Source organism: Nesoenas mayeri, assembly GCF_963082525.1.
Source record: "Nesoenas mayeri genome assembly, chromosome: 5".
Classification (NCBI taxonomy): Eukaryota; Metazoa; Chordata; class Aves; order Columbiformes; family Columbidae; genus Nesoenas; species Nesoenas mayeri.
Window position 1 is genome coordinate 41361861 of NC_137548.1, and position 13366 is coordinate 41375226.

General features: G+C 38.5%; 1 protein-coding gene across 1 annotated transcript; it reads right to left on the reverse strand.

Annotated features, from left to right (window-relative positions):
- Positions 1–766: 766 nt before the first annotated feature.
- NUSAP1 (nucleolar and spindle associated protein 1) lies at positions 767–13132 on the reverse strand (the record flags this gene model as incomplete). The annotated part of the gene is made up of 12 exons (XM_080344555.1): positions 767–1181; positions 1630–1741; positions 2293–2410; positions 3252–3429; positions 5524–5711; positions 5887–5952; positions 6631–6743; positions 7455–7544; positions 9255–9429; positions 10261–10446; positions 11458–11523; positions 13040–13132. The coding sequence occupies 12 exons, from the start codon at positions 13130–13132 to the stop codon at positions 1094–1096; spliced, it is 1473 nt and encodes a 490-aa protein (XP_080200681.1). The 3' UTR covers positions 767–1093.
- Positions 13133–13366: the final 234 nt, after the last annotated feature.

Consider the following 13366-nt stretch of genomic DNA (forward strand, 5'->3'; position numbering starts at 1 on the left):
AATCAGTAAGGAAAACTTATCACAAAAGACACAGTAGGAAATAGTGTAGCACTAGTTTTGTTCACACATCTAAGAAGGTACATATACCTTGTACACCCAATGACAGAGCCAGTGATAAACAAGATATATACAAAATATTTATTCTCCTTTCATTAAGTTTATATTTAAAAAATTGCTTGTTCTTGACATTTCATCATATTTGACAGGACACTAAATTCACTGAAATAATTATTTGCTCACAATTCTAGCTGAGGTTACAACTGCTAAATTACCTTTCCAGTTCCATCAGTCAAATTCAGACAAATTTTCTTTTATTTTTTAAAAACTAACAACAACAGATTTTAAATACAAGGTATCAAATGTGCCTAAACACTTCTGTAACCTCTTTTAAGCAGAGTTGAAAAGCAGAATAATTCCATTAACATCTGGTATTTGCCATAAAAAACAACAAACCAACCTTAACTGTTCAAAGCGTCCAGTTGCTAATTTGTAAAGCCACTTTTTCAGTGGTAGCTTTTTTAAAATATAGTATTTTACAGTTATGTTATGCTATAAGCTTTTACTTTTCCAGAGAGCTTGCATATTTCTTCTGTAAACTCCCTACAACTTCATAGGCAGCATTTCTAATTGCAGGTCTAATTGCTGTAACAGTTGTAAAAGAATTTAAGGACTGGAGAACAAGGCAAGCAGACATCCCCAGCTCCTGGAATTTACCAGAAGACGGTTTTTGAAGCTTGCTGTCCAAAGCATGCATTCTAGTGGGTAACAAATGCATTCTGGTGGAGAAGTCTGTCCTAAGTTGCAAGGAGGCTTCTTGAGCATCTTTTTTTTCATTTATATTTTCTCATTTAACATCTTTTAGTGAAATTAGTTAAATATTAAGCAAATAGAGATAGTTCTAAGCTCATAAAAGTTCAGGACTCCTATCTTGTTGGAGAAGCTGATCACTAAAACACTACACTCAGATAGGGTTGCATTCAATGCTCTCTGGATTCCACTACCTAACAGCAAACTGAACCATACACAGACAGCACAAATATTTACATGACATGAACAATATTTACAATGATTCCTTAGGTATTTCTTATTCCTCCTAACCCACAGATAGTCCTCTGCGGTTTCCAAGAACCCGATCCTTTTTCTTTTTCCTCTCTTGCTCATGTTTCTCACGCCTTTCTTCCCTGAAGTGGAAAAAGAAGATACACAGACCATATCAAGTTATACTAGAGATAGAGAGACAAGCAACCAAAGGAACCTGAAGCTGACCAAGGTTCAACATCTATTTAACCACTGTGCTGCATTTGCCATAGTAGAGAGAACAGTTCTATTTTGGACTGAATCTAAATCAGGTAAATACTTCTGCTTAGATGTAGAGGTCTAACATTCTAACAACATGTCAATATTCACCGCTAATTCCAAGGTGAAGGTAAATCTCCAAATGCCAGAACTGACAGCATTCTTAGAATAAGTCTGTCTGATTCTGCCTTCCTGACTGCAGACTATTGGAGGCAAAAATTGCTCATATATTAAAGTAGTATTTCCTGAACTGTGTATTTAAATCTTAAAAAGACAAATAAGTCACCACATTATTTTAAATAACACTTAATAAAAAGCTAATGACATACTAACCTTGTCTGGAGATGTGGCTGTTTGTAATCTTTCTTACGTGAAGAGATGTTGCTACCAGCAGGCTTATTTAGGACAGTATTTTCTTTAGATTCTCCCCAAGGTTTTAGTGGTCCTACAATTTAGGGGCAAAAAGAGAGACTAGTTTACTAATAGTAGTTTACTAATTGTTTATACTAGCTAGCCTGTTTTTGCTGGTTGACTTTAAGAGGAAATGCCTCTTCAGCTGTATTACTGATTTCACCAGCCAATTCCCTACATATAGTTTTCCTATAAGCAGTAACAGGTGACTGCACTTACAAGTAACACTAGAGAGTTCAGCTTCTCACACAATAAAGCATTTTAAAAAACTAAAAAATAAGCCTCATTGTGTAAGGACCATCTCATATTTCGTGCATATACATCTATGCAGTGGAATACAAGAATGTTTATTCTCATATTTATGGCCTTTTGTTCATAAGGACTTATTCTTAAGTAGGGATGCACTTAAAGCATGTGTTATGCAGTAATTTGACATCAGTCCACAGACTGTATGGAAATCCATAGAGAAAGGAACAGGAAAAAAGACTGCAAACTTTACTGTTGTGGTTTGTATCAATGCCTCACTTGATGAGGCAGTTCAGTAACAGGGCTATGACTGACACAAACTGCACAGGATCACAGTACCTTTGTGTGGCTGATACCGAAGTGGCCTCGAGAGACTTGCTTTGAGATCAAATGTCTTCTTTGCACTTGTGGGCTCTGCAGAGTTGGCTGCAAACTTGAAGGGGGTCATAACTACAAGAGGAATCAAGATATCCTACTTAGTTATAGTAGTAAGAACATGACTGTATGTAGCAAGTTGGAAGGTGCCTGTGAAGACAACCTTGCAACTATCAAGACCAAAGAGCCATTATACTTCTCATAGCTCTTAAGACAGAATTGCACAAACACAGATCACTTCAAATAGAAAGCTTTCAGGTCTGGAGAGAGCAAGAGTTGTAGATTACTAGGCAATTTGTGCTGATTATGCTATGTAATAGCATAAATAGCTCCATTATTTTTTATAGTCCTTCAGAAAAAGCTGTAGTTACTAGTCCCTGTGCTTATTTGGAAGCAAGTGAATTTTTAGATTAAAATTAAAAAAAAAAAAAGCAGCAGCATTCTTCCAGAACACTTCAGCTTCCCATCAGCAGTGGAACTTCTCTTTCCCCCTAAAACACATCAGTATTGCCATACAGCAAGACAGGCAGCTCTGGGTTCTTGGCCTGTGCTAATGTACCTGTGACACTAGGTTATCAACAGTTAGAGAGCAGAGCTGTGCTGGTGCAGAGATCATTAGCAATCAGATGACCTGGTGCACACCAATCCTGTGAGGAGAATGAGACCTCTGAGAACACATCAGGATTTCCTGTCACCACAGACAGGGGATCTCTGTACCTGTTACATTAATCTTTTGCTATATATATATAGTCCTTAAAGGTCTGGAAGATTTTCTGTCTCCTTTTCTGTAGTTAGGTACCATATGTTTAAGTCTTAGCACCAAACCATTTTAGACAAAACGCTCAGAACCAAAGGAAACCAAGAAACTACTGCAGTTTTTAAAGAGTCAGTCATAATTAAAGAGCCAAATATTTAGCATCCACCTTACCCTTCGGTGCAGTCAGATCATTATTTCTTGCATTTCCCTTGCTGTTTTTCTGACTTATTGGTTTACAGCTCTTCTGGCTATTAGGTGTGATCTCCTCCAAGTATGGAGACATTCTAGATGGAGTCTTAGTAAGAGAACGTTTATGCTCATTATCTTTTGTGGCTTCTGAGAACCTGGGAATTATTAGAAATATGAAGACAAAATTAGTCATCTACAAGGAATGTAAGCAACATGATAGAACACAGAAGGTTCAGCATTCTACTTTTCTCACGGGTAGGAAGTTTTACTGTGTATACAATGTTCACAGCTTATGCATAAACTGCACTAAATATACCCTCGCTGGCAGCTTTCAAGTTATGAGCCATCATTAATAGCAGTAAGTAATATTCCTTTATAATAGGAATGACAAAGAACAGACTTTCTTATTTGGATGCAATAAGCTTGTAGACTTCACCAACAGATATGATTTACTTTAGATTTGGATTCTGTAGTAAAACATTCTAAACATTATATATAAATATTGTTAATTTTAAGATTCAAATAAAGAAAAAAGAAAAATAACTGACAGAACTCTATAACTCAAAGATCTACAGATGAAGAAGACAAATTTTAGTCAAAACACATTACCTGCATACCACACACACATGCTGTATGTGAATATGTACACACATTTTTAATACATTTGTTTGTGTATAGATGTATGTATGTATATATAAATATAGCAAAAAATTCAAAATCTTGCATGAAGTAATAGCCTTATTAAAAAGCTACTGAGAATAAGCTGAAAACCTGCAAGATGTGGAAAGACAGTGGGTACATGTTGGAAGAAAGCTCTGTTTTGAGGGCAAGCATGTTTATGAATGAAGTGCAGCTTCTAAGATCCACCTCATCACATCTTTGGACAAATAGAGTGGAAGCAAATTCCAAGTGTTGTTTTGGTGTACATATTGCTAGGAATCAGGTACGGCTGCAGTGAAGACAATAAAAATCATCCAACTAGAGGCAGAATGAATATTATTTTCATTTGTTATCTATCAAAATCAAAGATAGCACCTTCAAAGTAGGAAAAAGCCAGTAAGATTCAGCTTGGTTTTACAAGGAACCTGTAATCTTGACATTTGAGTGGCAAAAGAACCGCATACAAAAGTTACAAGTCCCATGATTATTTATTAGTTGTTGTCAGAATTAGAACTTGCACTGATTTAATAATAACACACGCGCACACACACACTCTTCATTCAGGGAGAAAAAAAAAGCATCAGCAGCTATAATCTTGACATGTAAAAGCTGAGAAGTGAAGATTATCAGAAAAATGAGAAGTAACACAACTGAGCCTAAGATTAGCCAGATATTGTTAGTAGGGGAAGAAGGATAAGGCTAAATTATAGAATGTCTAAATCTGAACAGTCACTGTGGACAGTTAAATAAACTGAATAAAATTGGAATTAATACAATACTTAGAAACCAGCAAATAGTAGAGACAAGGACTTTTCACTGAAAAGAAAACAGGATAAAAGGGCATTTATCAGTGGAATACTATATGGACTATCCTTTTGATTCCTCCTAAAAGGTATTTGTTCAAGACATCAGAAAAATTAGTAATAAGCTAATAGAATTTACCGACAACTAAAGTTCAGGAAATACTAACATAGAAAATTAGATTACTGCATAGGAATAAAGTGCACCTGATGTTTTAAAAGGAAATGAGATGAGGTTTAATAGCATTGAGTATGAGTTCATGTATTTAGCAATTCATCACAACTTTGTCATGTCAACTGGATTCCCATCTGCTAGAAACAATCTGCTTATAGTAGTCAATCACAAAATGAGCCCCTGCTGTGACATGGGGGATGAAGAAAATGATGAGTCCATTGCAAGACTCATCTGGAATATTGCATACAGTTCTGGATAAGTCATCTCAAAGAAAATCTAATTCAGATATAACAGAGATTATTAAGTTGCCTGACAAAATGGGAAACCTAGCACAGCAAGAGAAGAAAAATAATTTGGCTTGGTTGGTTTAGCAAAATGAGAGAGAGTAGAAGAGGAAAGATTCCTTTACCATCAGATATCAAAATGAAGAATCAAGGTAGTAGCAGGACAGTAAGGGTTGAAACCAGTCCAAGATAGACTGAAAGTTAGCAATCAGAATTAGTCTCATGTAGTTCATGTTTGGAACAGAAGTAACACAATCAACACTGAGATTTGGCTGTTTCACATGTATCACATTCAGTTGCTCACTGGTAGTTTTGGTTTGTTCTTTTTACCTGACATTCATTTTGGTTGTTGAAATGACAGAAGGATTAAATGAAGATTTCCCAGATAAAATACTCCGACTGGCAGCATTCAAAGAATTGCGTGGTGAGCGCCTGGGGTTGCTAGGAGTGCAGGTGGCAGAGAATATACCTCTTTCCAGATTTGGGCTGAATAAAAGTGTTTTGGCACTAGTTTGTTTCTAGGGAAAAGCAAATAATGAGTTAGCATACTCCGCTAAAAATGTATCAGAAAAGCAGCTAAGAGGAAGGGAAAATACATGGTGAATCACAAGCAGACAGTCTCTTCAGTTTTTCTTTAAAAGCATATTTTAAACATAAGTAGTTTTATTATTAAATTTATCTGAAAACACATACCTTAGAATTATTACGTGGAGTACCTTTTTCTGACCCTCTTAAGTGATTTGATTTTTTGGCCAGCACCTGCCATAAGTAATCGGTTTTGAGTATACATTCATAACACAGGAGTTTCAGTGTTACTGTTTTCATGTGTCCATTGACATATGCTTTCATATATTTATTGACACATTACTGTCACTTTTCTAAGGCCTGCCATGCTCTGAAAGAGGCCCTGTTTGCAGATTTCACCCATGCAAGTGTGAACTACAAAAACTGAGAATTGAGGCTACTGAGAAGAACATATATTGCATACATTTTAAAGAAGCCACATTCAGTCATTGCACAATAGTTCAAGGCACAAAAGAGAAACTTAATATTTAATTCCCACTCTTTGAAAAGATAACCCATATCCTTGGTTAAGCAATTCAAACAGTTGCAGGTAAAAGTTCCAGGAGATCCTTCACAAAAGTGATTGTGACAATTATTTTAACTCGAAACTGACAAGTTATTTGTTGGTTCCTGTAATTGTTTATAGCCATACACTGTTAATCTATAAAGACTTCTATAACTATACAAGGCATATACAAATGTATAACTAATTAGAGGACTGCAGTTATATTTCACTGATCATAATATTCCACATGTGTACCTGACCAACTGTTATATTTACTGCTTTAAAGAGACTCTATGGGACTTTTACAGAGAGGCTCTGGAGATAAATGAATCCAGCAACAAGGGGTATCTTTCTGTGTTATCACTTACCTTGACTTCATTGAGAGAACTGCTGCAGTTTTCAATCATTTTTTTTTTCCTCTCAATGTATTCAGCAATAGATTCCATTTTGTTGAAGTGAGCCTCATGCAACTTTTTAAAGTCTAAGAAGATCCAAAAATAAAAGTCACATATCTGATAAGTTCCTAAGGAAGTTTACTACTTAATAGAAAATCTTGCAACACCTATAGTTACGGCCTCAAAGAAAATATGACATATCCCTCTAATTAAAGACTGTATACACAGGTAACCAAACAGTATGAAATAGGATCTACTTCACCAGCTACATGACCAGTTACCTGGTGCATGCTCTGGAGAGTTATAGAATGGTTTGGCTTGGAAGGGAACTTTAAGGATCATGTAGTCCCACCCCCAAGTTCTGCAGTTAAAGAATAAATACTTCCAAATTTTAAATGAATGAATGTGTTTTACAAAGTGATAAAAATGAGCCAATACATACTAATGCAGTACAACAGTAGTATTTATAAAGTAAAAGCTAAACAAGCAGGAATTGTAGCATCTCTTTCTGCTCTTTGTTATTTTGAAACATCATGAACACAAGTATTATATCCAAAAGGCATCAAAGCGTTCAATAAATCACTTTTCTAACATAATATGAGTCATTTGCTACTATGAACTTACAGGTTGGAAGATATACCTTAAAACGTAACCTCTGGGAACTCTTTTGTTTGCTTGCTTTTTAAAGAGAGGAAGTTCCCTTCTTCAAGCAAAAACAGAAATTTGGGTTGTTAAAAACTATAAATCAAGTCTCCCTTCACACACAAACAATACATCTAGCTGGTACGTTAGCTTACTTGGTGTAGTAGCTTTCATTGCTGTTTTCCTAGACCTAGATGCACGGCCTACAGGTACAGGGATCTTCCCTCCTGCATGATGAGCATCACCTGGTACAGTAAGATTGGACAAAATAATTAGAGCTCCTGGAAAATATTTTAATATCATAACCACTCAAAAAGTATGTCTTCTAAAACAGACCTTACCTCCTCAAAGTGGAAATACATCAGCTGAAATAGGTATGTCCTAAGCCTCTCAAAAAGCCTTTTAAAAAAGCCTTATGGTACATCAGTAACAGAATGCCTTGACGAACTACAAGCTCAGCATGAACCTTACAGTTATACAAGGTTATTTTCTTTGATAGTAAAGTATTTTACAGGGAAAGTTAACAAGAGAATTATGCTTGCGGTAGCAAAAGTAACTTTAAATTCACAGGTCTTGATCTGCTTAATAAGCTAGAGTTTTATGAAGTGTTGATAAAGAAGAAAGAACTTTTGGGCAGCTTTTCTGCCACTGTCTTATATACATGTACAGAGTCTAAGTTCATTTTATCATCTCTGCTCTCAGGTATTAAGCTCATGCTCACATTTTAGTGATGAATTTCATTTTCTTAAGAAAAAATATCAGGTAAAAACATCAAGTTCAATACTTGCATATTAAAAACAAACATTTGCTTTTTTATTAATTCACATCTCCTTTAAAGTAAACTTGGATAACCTAAATATATTGAAAGAAATCCCCACTGGAAGCAAATAATGGTTGGTTGTTGAAAATAAACTTTTCAACACTAAATGCAGGCATAGTACTTTTCTGTCACACAGCTCTTGCTGTTTGAAATTACTGAAAGAAAAACACAAAACCAGAAAGCAGTACAGACACTTATAATTGCAGTTATAGGAAGAAATGAGTACTGTGCCAGCTGTCAGGATGAATGCTGCCTCAAAGCATCTTCTACATATTCTATTGCTTCTGTTTCTAAAAGAACTTCCATTGAAAATCCTCATTTTCTGAAATAGTTTCAAAATTATAGATCGCCTCCAATGAGAATGACCTTGTAAAATCTACTGAACAGCAAGAATATCCATAGTATGGCTCAAGGACTACATACACTGAGTCTAACAGGAACAAGTAATAGTATGTACCCTATTTGAGAGACTCACAATATTCATAGATTATCAGATTGGGCAAACTCATTTCTTCATGTCAGCTACATGCATAAAGAGGGAAGAAATGAGTTAATATTCTCAGCAACAACATGTCTGAAGGTCTAAAAAAGCCACCAGATGGAAGAATGATTCACTGTAATACATTCAGATATTGTTAGGGAGTTTAGGCAAATCATAAAGGATTCTGTCTCTATCTCCTCCTTTACTAATTTTACTCCTGGGAAGAAAATGACAAAACCTATTCATCTGTGAAAAAAGAAAAATGAAGCATGAGGGAGGAAGCTCTCCCTTTCTTGACACTTTTTAAAGGAGCTGAGTAACATTTCAGGAGTATTCCAGAAGGCACTGATCCTAATCAAGGTGCATGACCAAAATAGATTCAGACCTTGAAGAACTGCTTCCCTAAAAACATCAGGTCCAGAGTTCTAAGTCAAAGCCAGCAGAATTCCTACATTCCTGAATTTGTGAAATTGGGTTACAATACATTAAACAAACCCAAACACAGATTTCCCCCCCCCCCCGCTCTGGTATCCCCAAACAAGGTACTGATTACCAGAGATGCCACAAAAATCTTTGCAGACACAATTAAATGACCAAATGGTACATTTTAAGTAGTACAAGTTACTAAACCTACTTTTGGAATTTCCTACTTACATTCATCTCTGCTACTTTTAGCAGAAGCTGCCTTTGGTTGTTCACTCTGACCAGCAGCCATCCCTGGACTTTCAATACCTCTCTGTTTAGTGACTTGTTCCTCATTTTGGAATACCTTCTGTCCCTTTCCATGCTCACCCTGAGGCACTTCGTTTTCTTTCATTTCAGAATGCTCCTGCAGCTGAAACATAATTTAAACAGTTTGTTACGACTGGGTATAAAGAAAGGCTGCTGTTCTGAGAACAGTCAGCCAGTGGAACAGGTTGCCCAGACAGGTTGCATAGCCTCCACCCTTAGAGCTTCACAACATCAGATCAGATAAAGCCTTAAGCATTGTATTCTTACCTCATAGCTGACCCTGTTTTGGCTGGAAGACTGAGCAGTAGACTTTCTCAAGTCCAACCTGAATTAACTCGCAAAATACTTTTCTTGTTATTTCACAAACAGATCTATTTTAGAAAGCTTTTACCTGCTCAGCTCTAACATTTTAGTATAAAATTGCCTTTATTGACAAAAGTTAATTACTTGCAAGTAAAGTATATTGATTTGCTCTTTGCACTATCGTAGCCCTGGTTACTGTATGATTCTCCAGCACTACCAGACTAACACTCATCTTCTCATTTCCCTCCTCTAACTCTAAATCAGTAAAAGTTTTTCACACAGTTCTTAATTCACACACTATTTTCATGTAATTCTAGAGAAAAATAATTCTACCCAATCTCACTTTGAAACTTCCGCTCCCTCAGTGATATATAACCCATGAATAAAGAACTCAGCGAGAGGAGTGGGAATTAAATTGTGAGGATTAAGCAATCATCTAAATCATTAATTTTGTCCATATAAAGAAAGTGAAAACAGCCTTATTTTAGATAAATTCTGAAACTAGCCTAATATTCAGAATACCATGATGAACTAGTGAAAGCAGCCTTACATCCAGATAAAGTGTGTTTAATTTAAACTTGGGGGAAGAGGGGGTGGCCACATTAAACTAAGCAAAGCAAATCACCTCTTTCTCATTAGAAAGGCCTTCATCACTGGTATTAGTTTCCTCTTTGGAGTTCCTCTTTTTTCTCACTATTTTCTTTTCTTTACCACATCTTTTTGTAACAAATGACGCTGAAGGAGGCATAATTTCCTCCTGACTCCTCATTTCATTTGATTCGGTGGAAGATGATGCACTTTCTCCAGAGTCCTGTAGCAGAAAAATACTATAATGTGGAACATATCTGACACAAACATAAATTAGATACTCCAAAGAGACAGCTTCAATTTTATTATGGGAAAAAGTATTTCACACAAAGGAAAACCACTAGCATTTAGCAGCATAGTAATCAAGAAATTAGCAATATTTGGATTTCCCTAAACATCACAGCTCATAATTTGAAAACTTTGAAAAGCCCTACAGTTTATTATATAGTATTGTAATAAGATTATTAAAAAAACTAATACTTCATATGTGAAATCTGACTTGCATGATGCTGTGACTCTCCCAGATTTGTGCGTAGAATGCTCTTCACCAAAACAAACAAACAAACAAAAAAAGCAGAGCCTCTTCCATGCTTGTTAAAATCAAAAGTAAGCTGACAAGGGTTACACGAGTTCTTCAAGCTTTTAAAGAATATTTTAAAGGAAGCATTTAAAGGGATATATATTTTAGAAAAAACATACCCCAATTTACTTTCTATCAAAAATGTAAAATACATTGCCATGCCAAACAAAATAACTCAGCTTACAGGAGATAAGACTTTTTTTAAAGTGAAGAAAGTGCAAGTATACTGTAGTAGATTAAAACTGTTTTCTAATGAGTATCTAGTCTCTTTCATCTAGGTATGCAAAGTTAATAAAATATTTTTATATTTGGTATTGACTAGTGTCTAGAGCTAAACAGGCAAGAAGAAATATCTGTTCCATGGAATTTAAATGTTAGTGTTTGCAAACAATAATTTTGTACTGATGCTGAAAAACATTTATAGCTTTGTAAGCTGAAAGCTTTGGGTCATATAGGAAACCACTTCAAAGCTAATACTAGCACATCTGCTTCTATCAGTACATGAGTGGATTAAACCAAAGGCACTATTAAGAAAAAAGTGTTTTTGTTACAGTGCGCATCATAGTAAAAGACAACTTTCAGTACATGCCCTGCTCTACTAGTTAGAAAGTTAGATCTATCGCTCTTAAAAAGAATGGCTTATTCATTTGTTACCATATTTTCATTTCCTTGGTTTGTAGCACAAAAATGTTGCTTCAGTGCTTTCAACAATTTGTCTGCCTGGAGAGAAAACAAACAACATATGAGTCAAATATTGTATGAAGTCATCAAACAAAAAACTGCATAAACCAAATTAATATCCTGTAAATTGATGCAGTGAACTAGCAGAACATTTCCTGAATCTAACAAAATAAGGCACGCCTTCGTTCAGGTCAGTCACATTAGACAAAGTGCTTAAGGCTGCAGATAAACATATAGCATGTTCTCCACAGTGGCACAAAGACAAATTTCTGTGACTAGGTTTCTCCTGGTCCATCTAGAAATTATTCAAGGATGAATGAGAGAGATTGTTTTCAGCAGCACTGCCTAGCTGAACATGAATTAAAATTGTGTGAAATTTCTGCAATAACTTCTGTCTTGCCCATATTACATGCAAAGCATTTTTCTTATACCTTGTATACATTCAACAGTAGCAACAGAATAACAACAATGAAACCACATCGTTGATATTTTAGGCTGTGAAACACTTAATACCTAATGGGAAAAATAAATAAATAAAATCGAGCCCGAACTAAAAGTTTAAGAATAAAATAACTCAGAACTAAAACCCTAAGCAAACGGCTTAGTCCTGTCAGGACAATGAGTTCCTCCGTTCACTTAAGTCGTGGATCTTCTTGCTTTTAGGGGTTTACGCCTTTCTCCCGGCGGCCGTGCAGGAGCCCGGCTGCTGCCCCGCCACTCACTCTCAGCGCCCGCGGCGGGAGATCGGCAACTGACAGAAATATGGAGCTCCCGGCAGACCTTCCTCGTTCTTAACCGCGACTGGCAAATAAGCAAACGCACTTACACTACTTAGGGCACCCTATTAACTATTTGTCTGACTCCTACTCGTAAAAAGCACTCCGCAACTGTGCGCGCTGACAGCAGCCGGCGCGGTAACCCGGCGCGGTAACCCGGCGCGGTAACCCGGCGCGGTAACCCGGCGCGGTAACCCGGCGCGGTAACCCGGCGCGGTAACCCGGCGCGGTAACCCGGCGCGGTAACCCGGCGCGGTAACCCGGCACCGCAGCGCTGAGCGCGGCCGGGACGGGCCCGCAGAGCTGCGGGCGGGCCCCGCGGGGCAGCCCCCGCCTCCCTCCTTGGTGCCCCCGGGAAAACGGAGCCTGGCACCGTCAGCCTTGTTCCCGTGAACGTCCGCCCATCACGAAGCTGGACGGACGCAGCTCCTCGCGGCACGGCCGGGAGCTAACGGGCGGGCGGACGCCGCAGCGGAAAGCTGCCGCCGCCACCCCCCAGGCCCAGCTGTGTCCCCGCCAACACCGCCTGCAGCCCCGGGAAAGGAACCGGCCTGAAGCTCCACCAGCGCGGTACCCAACATGAGAACGACCGCCACAGGGACGGACAGGGCATGTTCCCTTCACGACGCCCACTCCGCCAGCTCCTGGCCGGGCCCAGGGGAAGCCCCAAAGCCGAGACTGCTCTTCGGAGGGCGGGCAGCCGGAACTTCCCCCACCCGCCCCTCGCTCAGGTGCGCAGTGCTTCTCCCGCTCGAGCGCAGCAGCTTCCCCCGCCTCACCCGGAGATTGGCCTTCAGGCCGGCAGCCTTCGCCATCTGCTGGAGTTCGATGTATTTCAGCGAGTCCAGCTGCTGGAACGAGGAGAGCGCCATGGCTGCGCCGGCTTATAAACCGCCGCGCTTCGAACTTCCCGCTCAACTGACACGGCGACTCTTGTCCCCGCCCCACCGTTCGAACTCGCCCGCCGCGCCAGGCTATTGGCTGGACGAGGCAAAGGGGTCGGGCCTGGGGGCACGGAAACTACCAATGGCGGTGCGGCCGCCGAGGCGTGCTATTTTTCTTTTTTCAAACACGATAAGGGCAGCTCTGCCTTCTCCTGCTGATTG